At 38.2% G+C, this 18,814-nt stretch overlaps 1 protein-coding gene across 1 annotated transcript in view; it reads right to left on the reverse strand.

The window, feature by feature from the left end:
- Positions 1 to 18,814, reverse strand: part of ASXL3 (additional sex combs like transcriptional regulator 3) — a 109,596-nt gene that overhangs the window by 26,553 nt on the left and 64,229 nt on the right. The window contains exons 7-8 of the mRNA XM_009331428.1: positions 18,032 to 18,151; positions 13,306 to 13,469 (exon numbers count right to left, since the gene is read on the reverse strand). Coding sequence (XP_009329703.1) covers positions 13,306 to 13,469; positions 18,032 to 18,151 — 284 coding nt within the window. The remainder of the gene's footprint in view (positions 1 to 13,305; positions 13,470 to 18,031; positions 18,152 to 18,814) is intronic.

Here is an 18,814-nt window from a genome sequence, read left to right on the forward strand (position 1 = left end):
GTGTGAATGCGCTTGGGTAAGAAAAGGAAAAGCAGCTGTATTTGTCACAAAAAATCTGTAAGTTCTGCTAAACAATGGCTGCATTTCTGATGATAGCGTTTCTGCGACACAACTCAATGTTAAGCAAAGATACTATATTTTTCAGCAGTCAGTAATATGTGAGTGGTACCATATGGTAACAATATCAGATAAAATCAGAGGTTGAACTAACCCTTGATAATTGCAAGGAACAGATCATGTATATAAAGCTTGTGAAAGATCACATAATAGCCAATTACCAGGAAAGCTGTCAAATAAAAGATTTCTATTTCTATTTAGCTTAGCTGGCATAAGACTGAAAAAGGGGATTTTTATTTTCCATAAATATTTCAGTCCATTTGATATAACTGTGGCTACTACTCATATATATGCATCCACCATCTTCTATTTATATCAGTTAAACTCTGCCAGCAATCAATGCTAACTTTTAGTATGCAAAAGACTTCCATGGGTTAGTTGCCTATTGTATGAAATACAGCACTTGATTGTTATTAAAGTTGCCGCTCTTCACATTTAATTTGGTTCTGGTAGATTAAAAAGCCCAAATCCAGTAATTTTTCTCTAGGACTTTTTTTATGGCTCATGTAAATTTTGGTGCCCTTCTCTGGATTCTTTCCATAGATTCTGAAGTGAACTGGCCATGCTTAATATTCAAGATGATGACTTAATACTATTTATTTAATGAAAGGGTAATTTCTTTAGTGCAGCCTCCCTGTTGTTGCTTAAAGGCTGACTGAACAGATGTTTTTGCTGAGCTGTCCATAATCATGACCATATCTTCTTTTCAAATCTGATTTAGAAACTAGCAATGGAATAACCCACATCATTATTTCCAGTGCAAAATGGTGTATGCTTTCCTACACTAAAGCCCCACTGCCACCATTAAGCTTCAATGTCTAGCTTAGATTGCCTTACTATAGAACTCCTCAGTATTGGATTACATCTGAACTTTTGGGTAAAACCTCACATGGTAAGGGAAATGGCGACAAAAAGACAGAGCTCGTGTCCACAGGAAGTACCTGTAGGTGTGATAGATAGTTCATATTTCCCTCAGAACTGGCAGGGAAGCAGAGTTTGGAGATCCAGAAAAAGGAACTATATGGGGATAAACCAGTGGCACCACCAGGCTCTGAAAAAAAAACTGTGTGAGGGGCCCCAACAGGAAAGTTGAGAACAGCAAAACGAAAACATCTTGAATGCAAGCTGCCACAGAGTGAACAGCAAAATAAAAACGCTGGACTTCAATAAATTATTAGATTAGTAGCTGCACAAGCTTGATTCAAGAAATTAAGAATTCTGTAAATTCTTTACAGAAATGATGCTAGGGTAAAGTAGACCTTTGCAAATTATGTCAGTGTAGGGGAAAAAAAAGAGACAGGAACCTATCAGCTTAAAGCACGAGCTTTTCATTAATCTCCAAGACCAGAAAGAACCATACTGAAAGTAGTAACCTGGCTGTGTTATTAAACTATAATAATACACTTCAGATGGGGATAAAAATCAGAGGCCAGGCAAGAAATGAGATACACTAACAAAGGAAAACAAGAATACTAACAAATCATCTTAAATCACACTAAAGACCTAGCCCGTTACTGAACAGCTAACGTGCTGTGTTTGTACTTCTCCGGGTTTTCACACATACAGAACGTAGATTTCCAATCCTAGAAAAAAAAGGGAAATAATGCAACAAAGAACCTGGAAGATTAGAAAGAAATGAGCACCAACCAGGATGAAGCTCTCAAGAAGAAATTATGACATCAATCTAAATGCTTTCTCTGATAGGTCAGAGGAAAAAGCAGTAGATATCACCTACAGAATCATACATAGAATCATGTGGGTTGGGCATGACCTCCAGAGGTCATGAAGTTTTCAAAGGCATTTCATTTAGAGCAGCTTGTTTAGGGCCTTGCCCACTTGAATTCAGAGTATCTCCAAGAAGAGAGATTCTACAGCCTTTCTTGACAACCTCTTCCAGTGCTTAACCACTCTTGCTGTGAAAATGTTTTTCCTGATAATCAAATCAGAATTTCCCGTGTTCCAGCTTGTTTCCATCGCCTCTAATGCTATTACTGTGTGCCTCCAAGAGGCACATTCAGCCGACACCAAGAGGCACATACAATCTTCCATTAGCTAGCTGTGAACTGCCATGAGATCCTTTCACAGCCTCCTCTTCTCCTGTGTGAACAAATCCAGCTCTCCTGTGCTACAACCCCTTATCCATCTTGGTAGCCCTCCACTGGACTTGCTCCAGTATGTCAATGTCTTGAAAGAAAGGATATTAAAGATCACTTCTCTTGACCTGCTGGCTGTGGTCCTGCTCATTCAGCCCAGGATACTGCCAGCCTTCTTTACTGCCAGTGTGCAATGCTGGCTCTTATTTAACTTGCTGCCTACCAAGACTCCAGGGTTCTTTTGGCCTTTTTTGAAGACGGGTGCAACATTTCCTTTCTCCAGTCATTGGGGACCTTCCCTGATCTCCAGGACCTTTCAAAGATGATAGAGAGTGGCCTTGCAAAGACATTACCCAGCTCTCTCAGCACCCCTGGATGCAGTCTGTTGCATCCCATGGATTTCTATGGGTCAAGTTCTCACAAGTAATCTTGACTTGGTCCTTATCTACTGCTGGCAGTTCTCCTCTTTGAATGCTTTTACAAAGCTCAGAGGCCTGGGAGATCTTGTTGGTGAATATGGAGGCAAAGAAGGCATTACCTCAACTGTGTATGTGTTCGTAGTCATTAAATCACACACCCCATTCTGCAAGGTCCCAAATTTTCTTTGTTCAGTCTACTACTACTTATTCTTCGCTCCCCTCAGGATCTTGAGCTCCACTTCACAGTCACTATAGCTACTGCTAGCAAGGTCATTTATTATTACACCCCCAACCAGCTATTCTGTGCTACTGAACAGCAGATACACCTGTGTATCACCCCCAGTTGCCTACTCCATTACCAGAGTCAAGAAGTACCCTGACACTCTTCAGAAATCTCCGTTTGCATTCCATTGTGTTGCCCTTCTAGTGATAACAGGGAGGTTAAAGTCCCCATAAGAACCAGGTCTGTGATACAAACTTCCTCAAGTTATTTAAAGAAGAGTTTATCCACTTCCTCATCCTATCAAAGAATAGTTGAGGTTAGAAGGGACCTCTGGAGGTGGTCATCTTGTCCAAGCCCCCTGCTCAAGCAGGGTCACCTAGAGCCAGTTGCCCAAGACCATGTCCAGATGGCTTTTGAATATCTCCAAGGATGGAGAATCCACAACCTCTCTAGGCAACCTGTGCCCTCACTAAAAAAAGTTTTACCTTACGTTCATATGGAACCTCCTGTCTTTTGGTTTGTGTCCATTGCCTCTGGTCCTGTCACACCCTTCCTTCAGGTATTTATGCACATTGATAAGATTCCCCCTGATCCTTCTCTTCTCCAGGCTAAGTCCCAGCTCTCAAAGGCCTTTCCTCATATGAGAGATGCTCCAGTCCCGTAATCCTCTCAGTGGCCCTTTACTGTAGTCTCCAGTAGCTCCATCTCTCTCTACTGGGGAGCCCAGAACTGGACAAAGGACTCCCGGTGTGGCCTTAGCAGTGCTGAGTTAGATCGGATGGTCTAGCAAACTCCCATCACAATGACGTCCAAGCCACTCGCCTCTCCTCTGACCCTGACCCCTAAGATCTGAATCAGACTGTAATTCACCCTATAGAAGAGCTCCACACACATACGCTGCTCCCCTTGAGGGCAACCACTCCCCTTGTCTTCTCTGCCTGTCTTTTCTCAAGAGAAGCAAATTTTCGTCAATGGATTTGATAAGTATAAAAAAAGGAGACAGAAACGTGCCGAGAAAGGCACAGTATAATATTGGAGAGGAGCAAAAAAAGGGAGGGGAATAAATAGTAAAGGAGTTGGTAATTACCAAGTTTAATACAAAACGTTGATGATTTCAGGTCTTGAGGACACAGATGGTAGAAATGTGGAAGAAGTAATGCAGTTGGAAGCTACAGAACATTTAAAAAAACACACAGGGCTTGCCAAAAAACTCAGAGACAAAATGATAGCAACTGTTTCTTTGCCTGAAGATAAGGAACACTTAAAGGCTCATCTCAAACACAAAAATACATGCGCACATTTACACCAGTGCTACAACTTTGAAGAAAAATCTATCCTTTCTTAAAACAGTTTCCATGAATTTAAAGCCAGCAATGGAAGAGGTTCTGAGTTTAAAGTAGGTAAACAGGAGTACAAGAAAATTGCTTCTGACAAGATGCAACTATTGGGACCTTTTTGCTGTTGTGACCACAAACAGTTATAGTAAAGCTGAGAAGTACACGAATGGTAAGACAGATACATCCAATACAAAGGAATAGAGTAGACAGCAATAACATGGATCTGACTTCAGAGCTGCTCCCAGAACAACAAACTCAGCCACCCCAGCTTCATGTTTTAGGTAGGTGACATGGAAAGATACCAGCTTACACTATGTCTCTCACAGCAATTCTGATGGAATACAATTTGAGTGCTTATGTTCACTCTGTATTATATCTCTTTTTTTGGGTCTCACCTTTTCGCCGTAGAGTATAACCTGACCCAGAATATGGCTAAATTTTATTTAGTCCTGATGATGAAGTGATCAATCCTTATAAGAAAAACTCTTGTCTTTCCCAACTGATCATTGACACAACATAAACAGTTTATCCTCGAATACAAAATGAAAAGACAGACTCTGAAGACAGATGGTGAAAGTAATTCTGAATATTACTTTAGTCCTTTAAAAAAATAACCAGACTAAACTTAGAAGTAAAACATCAAAGGATGAAAAAGAAAATATCTACTACTATAGGAATAATTGCTTCAGACAAGAGGAGAAAAGGCAGAAGAGTCTTTTAAAGAAAGAAAAAAAGACCTTTTCCATCTTCACTAAAGTGGGAAATATGCCGAGTAAGACTGAAGAATTGCAAACATATGTTTTCAAAATGAAATGTGACTTGTTAATTTAGACCTTGTCTAAATCAAGAAGACAAGTGGGATAGCTATATTCATTCCAATACACTGTAGTGTCAAAAAAGACAATAGAATCCAATCTGGTTGAGCTCAGATGCAAGAAATTAAATGAAGAATTTAAGGAGAATAATAAATCTGGCAAAATGAAAAGATAAAACATGTTTTAAAATGAAGAAAAACCAAGTAAAATATAAGGAAAACCAGAATATGCAGCAAACAGTACCTTTTAACTGCATTCAAATTATAGAAATTACAATTAAAATTTATTTTTCTATTACATCCCTCATACAAGTATCAATCCCAAACATGTCAGAACACGCAACAAACAGCAAGTATTTAAAAGGTACTAGAAGAGGCACATAAGCCTGGGAAAAAAAGGTAAAAGAGAAAATCGTACATAGATTGTGATCAAGGCAAGCATGTATGAAACTTATTTAAAAAAAGATGCTTGGAGACTTTGGGAAAGTAAAACATTATTAAATTATCCAACAATGCTCATATGTTGGGGAAGGTGCAGAAAAAGAGATGTAAACAGCCAGGGTCTATTCATCTAGCTTTTGATAAAAAGAAAAGACATATGCCTTTGACCCCGAGAAGCAGAAGGTGAGGGGATGTTACACGTAAACATCTAAAATTAGTCATTTTTGATGAATGCCATAAATGAAAACCCTGCATCCAATCCCTTTTCTCAAGGCATTAGAAAAAATTGCCCTCCTATGCAAAAAAATGGCTGTATGTTCTTAACACAAGAGAGAACAACCCAAAGGAAATTTGAATTTAAATAATTCAAAGACAAAGAAAGCAATGTTCTGAAGTAATTAGGGAAAAAACCCTCAACCTCTTTTTCCCTTTTTTATTTAAGCAAAACAAATATACTGAAAAGCAGGGGGGGAGGCAGGGAGAGTAGGGGGAGAGAGGGAGAGAGCGGGAGAGAGAGAAAGAAAGGGTGAAGAGAGGGAGACATTGCGGCAGAAGCATGGATGGATCGCTTCTGCTTGCTCTTCTTTTCACTGCACCTGCATCCAACATCCTGTTTCAAGTCCTTGGCTGCCTTCAGATTCAGAACTGTAAGGAATGTTCTGTTCTCCATATAATTCCAGTGCAGCCCTACAGTGGCAACACTGGAGGCACTGCAGACCAACTCATATCACTTAATTATTAGCACTTTGCAAGGAAGGAACAGTTGAAACACTACACACTGCAGTAGCGCAATGCATCCTTAATAGCCACATAATTTGAAGCATGCCAGTCCCTTGTGTCCATATATGTTACTATTTATGTCCACATATTAGTGATACTCTCATAATACAGCTCCTAGCACAAGGTCTTTTAAAAAGGCACTTGTGCAAGTACTTTCCCACTGGAAGGGAGGTGTTTTATCAATTCTTTTCTCTTTTTAAAGTACTAATAATTCTGTCAAATGTAAACGGAACTGGTATTGCATACAAAGTCCTCTTTTTGAGGGGAACAAAAGCTTTACTAGTTTACATCGGGAGAGCAACCATGAGCGCAGGGCCCCTCACAAGCCGGAAGGACTTACGGAAAAGGATGCTGCTGAGACAGCTGTGGCTCTTGTATTTTCAACTTTTAGCCAGCACAGCACCACTGCTGTGTCCTACTAGATGTTCTAACTGAGTTGAGCCTTGCTAGAGACAAAAGCAATTGCAATAGTTCTGCTAACACCTCTGCAAAACTTGTTTGTAAAGGTGAGACATGCTTTACATGTGACAAGAGCTTGTAGCTAGGGCTTTAGAAATGAAACAAGAACATCCACAAGATGGATGTGGCATGGTGGAAAACACTGATTCACACCTCTGAAATACAGTGACCAAGCCTGCAGAAATACAAAAACATGACACAATAAAAAATGTAAAGCTTCCTATTCACATATCTAGAAGTACTGATATTGAGGAGGACCTCTAAGGATTACTGCAAACAAGCAAACAAGAATTCCATTACCACGTCAATCAGAGCAGCTAGGTTGCAATGCAATTGCAGTGAGCCTTACTGGACTGCACTGGGGAAGCTAAAAGAGTATTCCTGTAGCTACAGCCAACAGGGATTTTGAAGTAAAACCCTTCAGCCTTCAACTCATGTAAAGTGAAACTGATGTTTGTTGTTAATACATGACTGTAAAATGTGCAGATACACCATCCGTACAGCTGCGTTTCGTGAAAAAGGTATTAACTTGCAGCACAAGGACAGAGGGGCCAGCCAGGGGTAGTAACCTCTCTGAACACCCCTGGCTAGCTGAGCTCAGGAATCAGAGACCCTGAATCTTATTGAAAAGGCAGATTAAATGCTTTGGAGTGTCTTCATCCATCTAGTCTATAAGATACCTATATTAAAACTACCCTAATAAAGCTGTACAAATAAAGCACGTTACAACAACGTCATGCTAGCCACATTAACCAATAAAACCAAAGAAAAAAACAGCTGTTAAAGGGAGAAATGTGACATAAAATGACCTTCAATTACTACACACTCAGGGGTGCCAATTTAACAGCTTTTTAAATATGCTTTGGTGCAGAAGACATATGTTACATTTAACCTTCTATTGAAAATGTTCTCCTCTGAACTAAGTGCTTTTGTCATAACCCTAAAACTATTTCAGTGTAAAACTCAAACATTTACAGGAATATAATAATAAATATTTGAAAGCTACTAATGATAGAGAATTGAAAAGAACAGCTAAAAGGTTGCAATATTAGCAGAAAAGGCAGCTAAGTAAGGTAAGGTAACCATTTAGCTACTACTACACAGTAATTTCATGGAGAAGGAAACGTAAAACAAACCTGGGAGCAAATAATACACACAGGGCTAATTTCTGCAGTTTGATGTCTTATAAAGAAAATGCTGGAAAAGTCCAATGACAAATATAATCCTCAAGTACTGATGAAGTTAAGAAAGCAAACAGGAAGATAGTTACACTGCTACAAGGAAGGAACTGTGAAAATAAAGCTTCGCTTACTCTCTCTTAATATAAAACTAATATACAGTAAGATATATACTAAATAGTATTTATTTTATTCTTTTGATTACAAAGAATAAAATAAATACTAAGTGTCAGAATGGCAGATATCAGACCTCTCTCCTTGTCTTTACCAGCGTAAGAATTTTGTGTATTATTCATTACCCGCTCTCCACTCCAGAACTCAAACTGATGGGCTTGGGAGTAGGAGTAATTTGTGCACTTCAAAAACAACGGTTACCTTTTGTTATCATTGCTCAAATAGTAGGAACAGATATTAAGCTGATTCATACTACATGAAAGCAAAGAGGTTTTGAAATGGAATTCTGTAGATAACCTTCCCAAAATTACTTCTAATTATTTTAAACAGAACAGAGAAAATCACTAACTGACATCAACCTGCGTCTTTTTTCAATGCAAGGTGAGAGGGAATCTTTGCAAGGTGACATAATATCCTGGACGTGCCAGCATCAACCTAAATTGAGTAGGCCAAGACAGAAACACAGAACCTGTGCTGACCTTAAAATGACAGGATGCTGTAATGTTCTTACATAAGAACAATACTGGCATGACCCAAGGGACAGTTATTATTTTGGGATTCACTGACTTAGAAATTAAAAGAAAGAGATTAAGGTGGGGTTTGACCCATTTTAGAATCTTTTGATTTGTACGTCACGTTTTTCTTTTTAGTTGATTGGCTTACTATAAACCTGAAATATTCACAGGCACTTCTGCGATACTTACATGGCTTAAGTATTTCCTTAAGAATATTTAAGTTTAGAATTTTTAATTTAAGTAACTACATCAACTATCTATAAACTGTAGATTCAGAAAATAAAATAAAATATTGCTAAATTTCTTTCATAAAACAAGTAAAGCTAAGACAAGATACAATTTTTACTAGGATATCCTCTACTGTTTTAAATGCTCTTCATGAGTAGGTTTGGTCAGATAAAATGGCACTGCAACCTAATGCACAGGTCTGAGGAGGCTTTGAGATCCTTCATGGATGTTTTTGCAGGAGGAAATTCCCATCCTATGTGAAAGGGCTGGGCAGGTGCAAACCACAAGAGGCTCAGAAGAACCCAGTATTACCAGAAAAGAAAATACAGGACAGGGAGTTAAATTCTCAAAGATCAGAAGGTTGTTAAGCATTTGTAGAGTCTGGAAAGACACATTTTTTCAGAGCATTCAGGAAAGAACATTTTGTTTAGCTCTCTAAGGATGAGTAAAATCACTTAAGCTTCCTGCTACTATTCAGACAAGGCAGCACTTCTCATCTTGGAAGCTTACTAAACGGGTGTGCTTCCCTTCCTTTTGCCCATACCCCAGTGTTAATAGCAGGAATTTGACTCCCCAGTAGCAGCAACAAGGAAAGCTGGTGTAGGCAAGATATTGCCAGCTGCCATTCCTTTTCAGCAACCCATCATACAGACCTGTTACTCATCCTTGCACAACATACATTGTTTAATTAATATTTAAAGAGGCACTGATGCAGTACAGCAATCTAGATAGAGAAACTTCCTGCTTTGAAGATGAATATTTGCTGAGAGGTGGTCAGGAAGGCTTCTGTTACATGTAAATATCAGCTTGATGTATTAATATTAGAAGCAGGTATTTCTTTGATGAAAATTCCATTGTTCTTCAGCTGTAGAATGTTCTAATTAAAGCTAAAAAAAAAATACTTTGCTGGGACTTGTGACAACTGAAATCTTTTGTGCAGAGACTTTGCTTTCCATATAGTTTCTATACCTAAATGTTTTCTTTATTGCCAGCTCAGTCATCTAGGTCTCCTGGGGGATCACCCAACAGGCTTCTGTATCAGCTGAGCTTTAAGGTTTTTGAGCCTTTGAGTCCATATAGATTAATAAAGAGCTGAAAATCTGGATGTTCAAATTTCAGACATGAGGTTCCCAGTATCCAGTGATGCAACATTTTGGAGCAGTCTGCTAAATAGACAAGTCTGGGCCATGGCTGCTTCTTGGAACAATGTCCACATACTATTTCATTCTGAACCCGAATGAAAGCAAATAAAATCCTTGATAAAACATATCTACCATAATGCCAACTTCCTCCAATTTCTTTTATAAGCATTTTGAATACAGAAAATTACATACAGGCCTCATTGCTACTGAAATAAAATTTAAACTAATATACAAGCTGAAATCAATTCCAAGTGTGAATAACCGATGATACTGTTTATCTTTTCCTAAGAAAAAAAAGGCAATGATCCTACACTTCCACTTTGTCAAAAATATAGCTGGAGGAGGAAAAATGACAGCACCAACATCAGCAGAGTTGTTCTCAGCTTCTTCCATTCTGGGACATCTTTCCTAAGGCCCTTTTTTCCATGGGCTCCCATGGCTCTTGTTCCATAAGGGGCTCCCATGGCTCCCTGATAGCAACCACAAAACTTGAAAACAAAAGAAAAGTCAGAAAACACATCCCAAGAAGCTCCTGACTTGGCCCTGAACTTTTTTTGAACGTATTAGACTAAGCAGGGTTGAGAGAGAAGTCATTTATTTATAATAAACACTTGCATGCAAAAAAAAGAAAACCTCAACTCCCTTAACTAATGGTTTCTAAAAATGCTTATTCAAACTGACATATGCATGACAAGTTTCAGCTCAGTACGATTTAATGAGGAGGAGTTACACCGCCCAGAAAAATGGTGTTTATGACAGAAATGACAAAGGATCATTCATCATAGGGTTTTTCTATGTGGAGCAGTAATAAAGCCTAAATGAGACTGCACTTCATTAGTAATTTATTTCACAGATCACTATATATACACAAATAGCATAACTCTATTACATTTTTATAGTGCCATTCATTACAGTACTTCACATACTATATCCACATGACAACACAGAAATGCAGCTTTCTCTGGGGAAGACAGCAGCAGCCAACTGCAGAGCAGCGCACAGGGAGGAAACACTTCAGAGCCAGAAGAGCAGGAGCAGGAATTCTCAGGCAAAACAAGAAAAGGACAATATAAAACAATGAAACTGAACCCTCAGAGATGGGCAGCTAACTCAAAGAATAGTTTTACACCATTTTTACTTGCCTGATGCCCTATTTGATTTAGACAGTAGAAACAAAAGAGGAAGACTGAATACCCTTGCCTTGTCCAGTCGGAATGACCAACACCAGAGACTCCCACCAGAGCTCCCTGGCTGGAATTCTCTCTCCCTCTCACTTGATCTTTGAGCACTACACTGGTGTTTTCCACTTGCCACAGGAAGGAAAAGAATATCAGTTCAATTGCTTTCATCAGCCCATATCTGGGATGCTACTCTTTAGGCATAGCAAAGGACGTATTCTCAGATATCAAGAAAAAGGATGCAATTCTTTCTCTACTAAGACCTCCGCAAAGTGAGGATTCAGGGCTGTTTCACTCCCCACCAGAAAACAATCCTCAAACTGTCACACTTAGAGGCCAGGCATTTCCATTAATCTTCTAGAGATGAATGGAGACTCCTGCCTTCCAAACGCATGTTAAAACATGGTATGCTACACAAACCCACAGAACGCTGTGAGACGATGACAGACAGAAGGACACCTGTAAATGTCTCATGACAACTGCTTTTTTGTGACTAGTTTACTTGTGAAGTAAGTGTCCAGTTATGTAGTATTGGGCTTTTGAAATAACACCTGCAATGTATGCATTATGTGAACACTTTCTGAAATAAAAATTAAAAAGAAATGCATTGCTTTTAACTAGTAAGGTATGATTAAATTCAACAAATGTTCTCGTGACTTTCTTGCCAAAAACTCTGCTGTAAGAACCCTGATAAGAAGGTAAATGGCTTGTCAGTTCTAGAGGCTCCATTTTTAAAAAATAAATTTTAAAGTAAGAAACTTCTAAATAAGGCCCCCGTACTCGAAATGTAATTCATGAACACCAGGATCTTTGATGGTTGGAGAGAAAATATGATTCTACCTAGCATATTGGTTTTTTTAATCTCTTCTGGTAAATTAACTAGAAAGAGAAAATAAAATCAAAACTATCAGGAAAATATTTGCTGGGCACTAAGTTAAAATCTGTTTTACAGCAGGGAAAAAGGTTCTCTTAAAATTTGTCAATACTGACTTCGTCTGCCTTGTGGGAGCTTGAGAATAAATACATGTACATTGTTTCTCCTACGGCTCCGGTTTTAATTCCTTTTCAAACATTCCATTATCAAAGTGCATAATTTTAGTCCACAACATACAGTATCTAATTTGATAAGAGGTATCTAAGATAAGAGATAAGAGTAAATGTACATCAATACAATTTTTCTTTCTCTTTTTGTCTCATATTGCACTGCTTTCCCCTGTGTTACTGTGGTAGACACTACTAACAGTTTAAGAAATGAAACCATGGCATTTAACATACTGATTTAAGATGCAGGTTTTAATCAGTCATTTAAGTGACCTGCATTCTCTAGTTATTACATAAAAAGAGGGATACTGACCATCTGCAAAAAATATAATGCCCTATTTGGGTAAGTTAATGTGTCTGAATTAAGTACTTGAGCATTCCCCACTGAAATTGGTAAGACTGTTTAAATCCGGAAGTGAGGCAAGTGTGTAAATGAAATTGTTTTGGGGTCTCTTTGCTATTTTAACTGCTAGACATGCTGGAAAGATTTTTTTCTTGCTCTAAGAAGCCTACAATCTGACCAACAAATGCAGGAAGGACCAAACATTTTAGGAAACAACACGAAGTTGAACTTTTATTTCCACCCTGTTACTCCCCAAATCATTCTCCTTGACAGAAGTGATTAACAACCCATATGAGCCTACAGCCGTGAGCTCTGAACAAGAACTTCCTCACAAAAGGTGTGAATGAATGGATTCAGTGCACTGGAGCTGAGCAGATGCATACGTAGGCATGCGTAAAAGGCGAGGAGGAGAAGAAACTAACAGAACTAATATTGACCTGGACATTGCTGGCAGAGTGCCCAGGAAGATCACAGACGAAAAGAGACTCAATGCAAATAAAGTCTTGAAGATGAGAAGTTTATCTTCAACACCATAGGTAGAAAAGCTAATTAAGAGATTTGGCAAGTTCAGAAGATCTGCTGGCCGGTTTCCATTTAGACAAATCAGGGAGCTGCACAGTTTTCACAAAGAAAGGAAACAGGAGCTGGTTGACGCGTAGATAAACTTTACAGTCATTCTACATCTAACAGTTTTAGCTAAGAAAGTATGGAAATTTTCTTCTTATTCTTTCCTGGAACAATTCCTAGTCAATCAAATCAGCCTATGCAAACACACTGTAAACAAGTCTCATTAAAGAAAAAAATGTTGCACGATGCTACTTACCTGCCTGTCTACTTCTGGAAGCAAAAGCAGGAGGTATTGTTGAAAATGCTGAGGTAAAGAAGCAAAGGTGTGTTTATTTATTAAAGCCCTCAGGTTAGTGTTCACTAGAATAGATCCTGGTGTTTCTATGTCAATATCCTCAGCTTTGGTCCATTTCAAATGTCCTGGAGTAAATAAACAGAAATAACTTTAAACATAAACAAAGGAAGAGAGTAAGAACAATTCTTCTTTTTAAGTTTTTAGCTTTTATTGTATAATACAGTAAGCTCCAGAGAAACGGTACTCTGAGAAGGGTAACACAGCCTTTTCTAGGTGTCTTAACAGTTTCTTTTATATTCCCTGTATTTGTCTCTTGAGCTCTTACAGGATCCACGTTCCAGTCAACATCACAGCTGACATATTCTTACTTCCAGCTCAAGAGACCAACTCAGCTCAGCAGCAGCCAAAAATTTTCCTGTCATGTCATCAACATAATTATAAACATCTATTTCCAAGCAAAAGGCTGCTTGACAAGGCTGATGTGAATCAATCATTACGGAGAGCTTCTCTTTCGCCATGCTCTGCATCTGCAGTGCACTATGGCCTACGTAACTTGTCCCATAGCACCTGCTAAAAACTACCTGTGTGAATAGACAGTGATCATAGAGATGAGAATATTTAATGTGTTAAACTAGTGTCTGAAAACATGCATTTTTCAGAATTTTCATAAGAACCTATGATCTAAAATGATCAACACACAGAAGGCAGCAGCGGGGAGGTTTAGAAAACAGGGTCTGTGAGGAAAAATATGAATGCGGGAATGAGTAAGATAAAGACTCAGCAGAAGGAAGGGGAAATACATAAATGGCTGATGCACAGGGGTAAAGAACAATGTCTTCTTACTGTCCACAGTGGATAGCAAAGTTACCGAGCTTAAACTCTTGCACAGTAAGAAATATTTCTGTTAAGGTACTGGGAAAAGAGAGTTTTCAACCACCAAGGACATGGAGACACTGGATTAGATCCATAGGGAGGCATTACAGTCTCCATCAGTGAAAATCTTTAAGAATATGTTAGACAAATACCTGTAAGAAATGACACGTGTATAACTGATTTTGCCCTATGACTGATGAACAAATTCGATGACCACTGGAGGTCCCATCTGGTCTCATTTTGTTATTATTTCTAGGATAATATTTAAAAGATACTTTTTAAAGCTCCTTAAAGAGCAATTACTGCTACTTGCTTCAGGGTATATACATAGTGCTACAACCCTTTTTTCCTCTCAGTCCTAACACATTACGATACTCAGTATGGAAACGGAAGAAGTGGGGAATCCAGGTGGCTGGAAAAACTCAAAAGCTTCTAACCCCTCCCAGGAAACTCCTCCAGGTTTTGGTCTGTTGTGCTTTCAAATATTTCAAAGATGCTACAAAAGGGATCTTAACAAAATCATACACAAACTCCAGCAGAATCTCTAAAAAAGCACTTGAAAAGAATATTCCACTGCTACAAGCAATGATGGCATTTGGCATTCACATAGGACTTCTGAGCAAGGATTACAACTGACACGTTAAGAAGAATAAATATATTTTACAAATGGGGGAATTTGGGCATACTGATTATTAGGAACTTCTCAAATGCTGCAAACTACTTAACAGTAACATTAATAAAAATAATGCAATTATGCTTTAGATTTCTTGGAAGGCCTATAGTGGTCTCCCCTGAAAGGCTATAACATCACCCACAAAATGTACAAATGAAAGAAAATGCAGCAGATTTGTAAATTCTAAAAGCTCCCCTTCAGCCACAGCCTCCCACAAACATTCTTGCAATTTCCTTTTACTTTTCAGCAGACAATACTAACTGAATGAAACAAGGATTACTTTGCACTCAGCACAAGATAACCTTTTCCAACACATATTTCTAACATACTGTACTTCAGTGCAGCAAAGACTCCATTACAAACAAATGAATGCCCTGTTATAAAGGACAATTGTATGGAAGAAGTGCTCATTTTCATGAATGCATCACAATAAACTGTCCTCACCATCTGTTCCACCCACTAAATGTAAATGCAAAAAGAACACAGTCCCCAAGCGTAATGGAAGTAGTATGATGTATCCGATTTTAATGCCTGTATGTATACCCTTTTCTTTAATCGATACAGAATACACACCCCCATCCTCTAAACGACTCCAAATTGGAGTAACATTTTCCCCAGCTAATGCTAAATATCGTATGGAAAGACATACACATAGAGATGATCCAAACTAAAACAAGATATATGACTGCAAAGTCAGTAACATCCTTCAGTGGCAGATATTTTAATAGTGTGAAAAGCCCAAGACAGTATCAGAAAGTCAAACCTAATTCTGTATGCCTGGGTCACACACTTTCTGATTTATTTGACCTGCAACTATGCAGGTTTTATCAACTTGTGGAAGAAATATGTATATTATTCCTAGGATGATAGGCCAGTAGCTCACTGTGGATGCCCAGCATAGCCATACTTTAAAAAAACAAAATTTTTCAGAAGAACAACAAATTCTCTCTCCTGCACCCTTCCTATGGCTAATGTAGGACCTTTACTGCAGATGTCAAGTCTGTAATCAGATTTAGCAAACTATTTGGGAGTAGCATGGATGTAGTAGTTCTGTGGAACACGACAAGAGTATGCCACTACGGCATAGCTAATTGTAAGTCTGAGAGGAGTTTATGACAAAACATATGCCAATGTTTTCTATATCGTTTTCCACAGAGAAAGACATTTTGCATCCTTATATAGCTGCTACAAGAGTTTGGGGGGATCACTGCCCAGATCAGAAATAGAACCTGGAAGATGAGAGAGAAACTCAAGCTTACAGCCTTGGAAAAGAAGAGATTAATCTCCTACATAGAGAAGTAACTATAACAAGGATGGGAGCACCATGGTTCTACATCAAAGTATAAAAATCAAAATAGGAAAAGGATAGAAATCACATAGTTGGCAGAATCAGTTAACTAAAAGGGGAAAAAGTAATCATATTTAATGGGAACTCAGAAAGTCTACCAAACACAACACGCAGTGAATGTTGGGCAGATCAGCAGAGTTTCAGACAATCAAACAATGTCTGGAACTGAATCGTGCACTACATAGGACACTGGACCTATTCTCAAAGATGCTCAACAACTGTTCTATTAGTATCCGAAGAAATATTATGTCATAAGAGAAACATTTCAACAGGTACAAGAACAGAAACCTTTAAACCTTACACAAAGTTCCCCGCATTCCAAGTGTGGTGTCCCAAAAGGCCAGAGGATTTTTTCTGAAATCCACAAAAAAATCTAATGAATTCACTCTACATTTGGTATCATCGGCCAACAGCTGATGAAATATCTGGGGATGGGGAGGAATGTGTACACAAAATTATGTATCTCAGTCTTAAATGTAGAGAAAAGTTACAGGAAATCATCGAAAATTGAAGGTATCTTTGCATAGCAAAAGTTGTAATACTGAGGGAATATTTTTGGTTTTGAATAATGCCATTTGATCAATGTAGAGAACTAGCTATCCATCTGAGACTGATGAATAATCTGCAGAAAGGTCATATATGAAACCGAAGTACACTTTCATGAGAGGCTGTGATACAATAAGGCTTGCAGGAAACAGTTCACCAGGAACTGGCAATAGCATATTTAACAACCAGCCTATGATATTTAGGAACTAAAGTACCTTCAAGCTATTTTACAGAATCGTTATATATAAAAATAGGACTAGGCCGGATCATTAATAGAGAAGAACAATCTTAACACCACAAAGACGGACATTAAATAATTTTTAGGATGATCCAGCCACTACAAAAAGCTTGTTAGCTAACTTTTCCAATATGGCCACATTGCAAAATACTTCTCTAAATGATTCAGCAGTCTGCTGAATGCAAAAAGTCCTCTGTAAAGATAAAGAAACAGTTATGTAATTATTCTACTTTACTTTAGCCGAGACAAGAGTCTTAGTGAACACTACATTTTCTGCTCCTTAGGGAACATTTCCAATTATATTTCATGCAGAGCAGGAAAATCTGCCTATCACATGGAGCTACTGAGAATTTACTCTTAGCATCTCTTCAGAGAAAATTCTTCATTAATTACAGATCATCATCCATGAATCTTGCTAAAAAACACAGAAAATAAAACTAGAAACTGTATCTACCACCTCAAGAGATGTAGCTTCAAAATAATTAAGGATCCAGCTGAAGAACAAATCAACCAAAGACAGCGAATCAACGAAAAATGATATGCCAAATCTCTATATGACATGGAATAATGCAAATGAAGAAAAGAGGGTTAACTTCTAATGGGGCAGGTACATAAGCAAATATGCTGTTATCTTTGGGAACAAATGCATATTTATTTACAAGCAAATTTACCAGGAAGAAAGAATATTTGCTACACCTCACCCCCATCCCCCAAAAAATCATAATGCAGCAATCAGAAGCTAATTGCTAAATGACCTCTCTGGCTGCAGTTGCTTAGGTTTGTCAAACTTTAAAAACCAACTACAGAAAAGCATTCTGGGGGAAAAAAAATTGCCCATGGATTTTCCAGGTAGCCAGAAAGAAAGATGCTTTCTTGAGAAAGGGTCAGCTGCTGAGTTTGAAAAAGGGACAGATAAACCAGAAAAATAAAACTTTTAAAGAGAACACAGAGTTTAGAAAAATATCAGTATTACAATAACAAGTAAGATATTTATTTTACTCCTACTCACCTAAACCAGATTTTTTTAACCTCTTTAAGTGCTGATTTGTTTGTTTTCCAGTTGGAGACTTTTGCCCATGTTTCATCTCTTTATCAGAACCATCTGCTTCACCATTTTTAGATTCAGATCCTTAGGAAAAAATAAAACGCCCCAAACATGATACTGATGCACTTGTACCAACAATCCCCCCAGCACCCGCTACACTGTAAAGAAAACAGAAATAGGATTTTTAAAAAATTGACATCTACTTGCTGAAAGGCAATACACCTTTCTGGTCACAATACAATTCCTCATCATCAGAGGAAATGGAAGTAAAAGCTCAATAAATCAATTAAGTGCTGAAAACTAAAGTTTACTGAACACTGCAGTCAATAAAAATGTTCACTGATCTAATAAAAATAATGTTTTCCTATAATGCCCACGAGATATCTTTAAAAATATTTTAACCTCAAGTTATGGGGCAGTAAAGCAATCTAAAGGCAAAAAAAGATCATTTCTTTGTGAAGAAACATTTATAGAAGAGAGATGCCTGGAAATACAACTGTCAATTTGTGTTAAACACAGGCATAGAAATCTCTTAAAATGAAGCAACTTAACCACCAGAACTAAAGGTCAAGGTTATGCTGCAGTGATAAGCATGGTACCAGAGGAAGAAAAGCTAACAAAAGGATCCGAGTATTGCAATACAGAACTGAGACACAAATTCACATTCAAAGAGAAGCTTGCCTTCCCCCCCCCCCCCTTTTTATGCCATTGAATACCACAATGTGGTCCTCCATTAGCGTTCCAGAG

This window comes from Pygoscelis adeliae, unplaced genomic scaffold, assembly GCF_000699105.1.
Source record: "Pygoscelis adeliae isolate BGI_AS28 unplaced genomic scaffold, ASM69910v1 Scaffold108, whole genome shotgun sequence".
Taxonomy (NCBI): Eukaryota; Metazoa; Chordata; class Aves; order Sphenisciformes; family Spheniscidae; genus Pygoscelis; species Pygoscelis adeliae.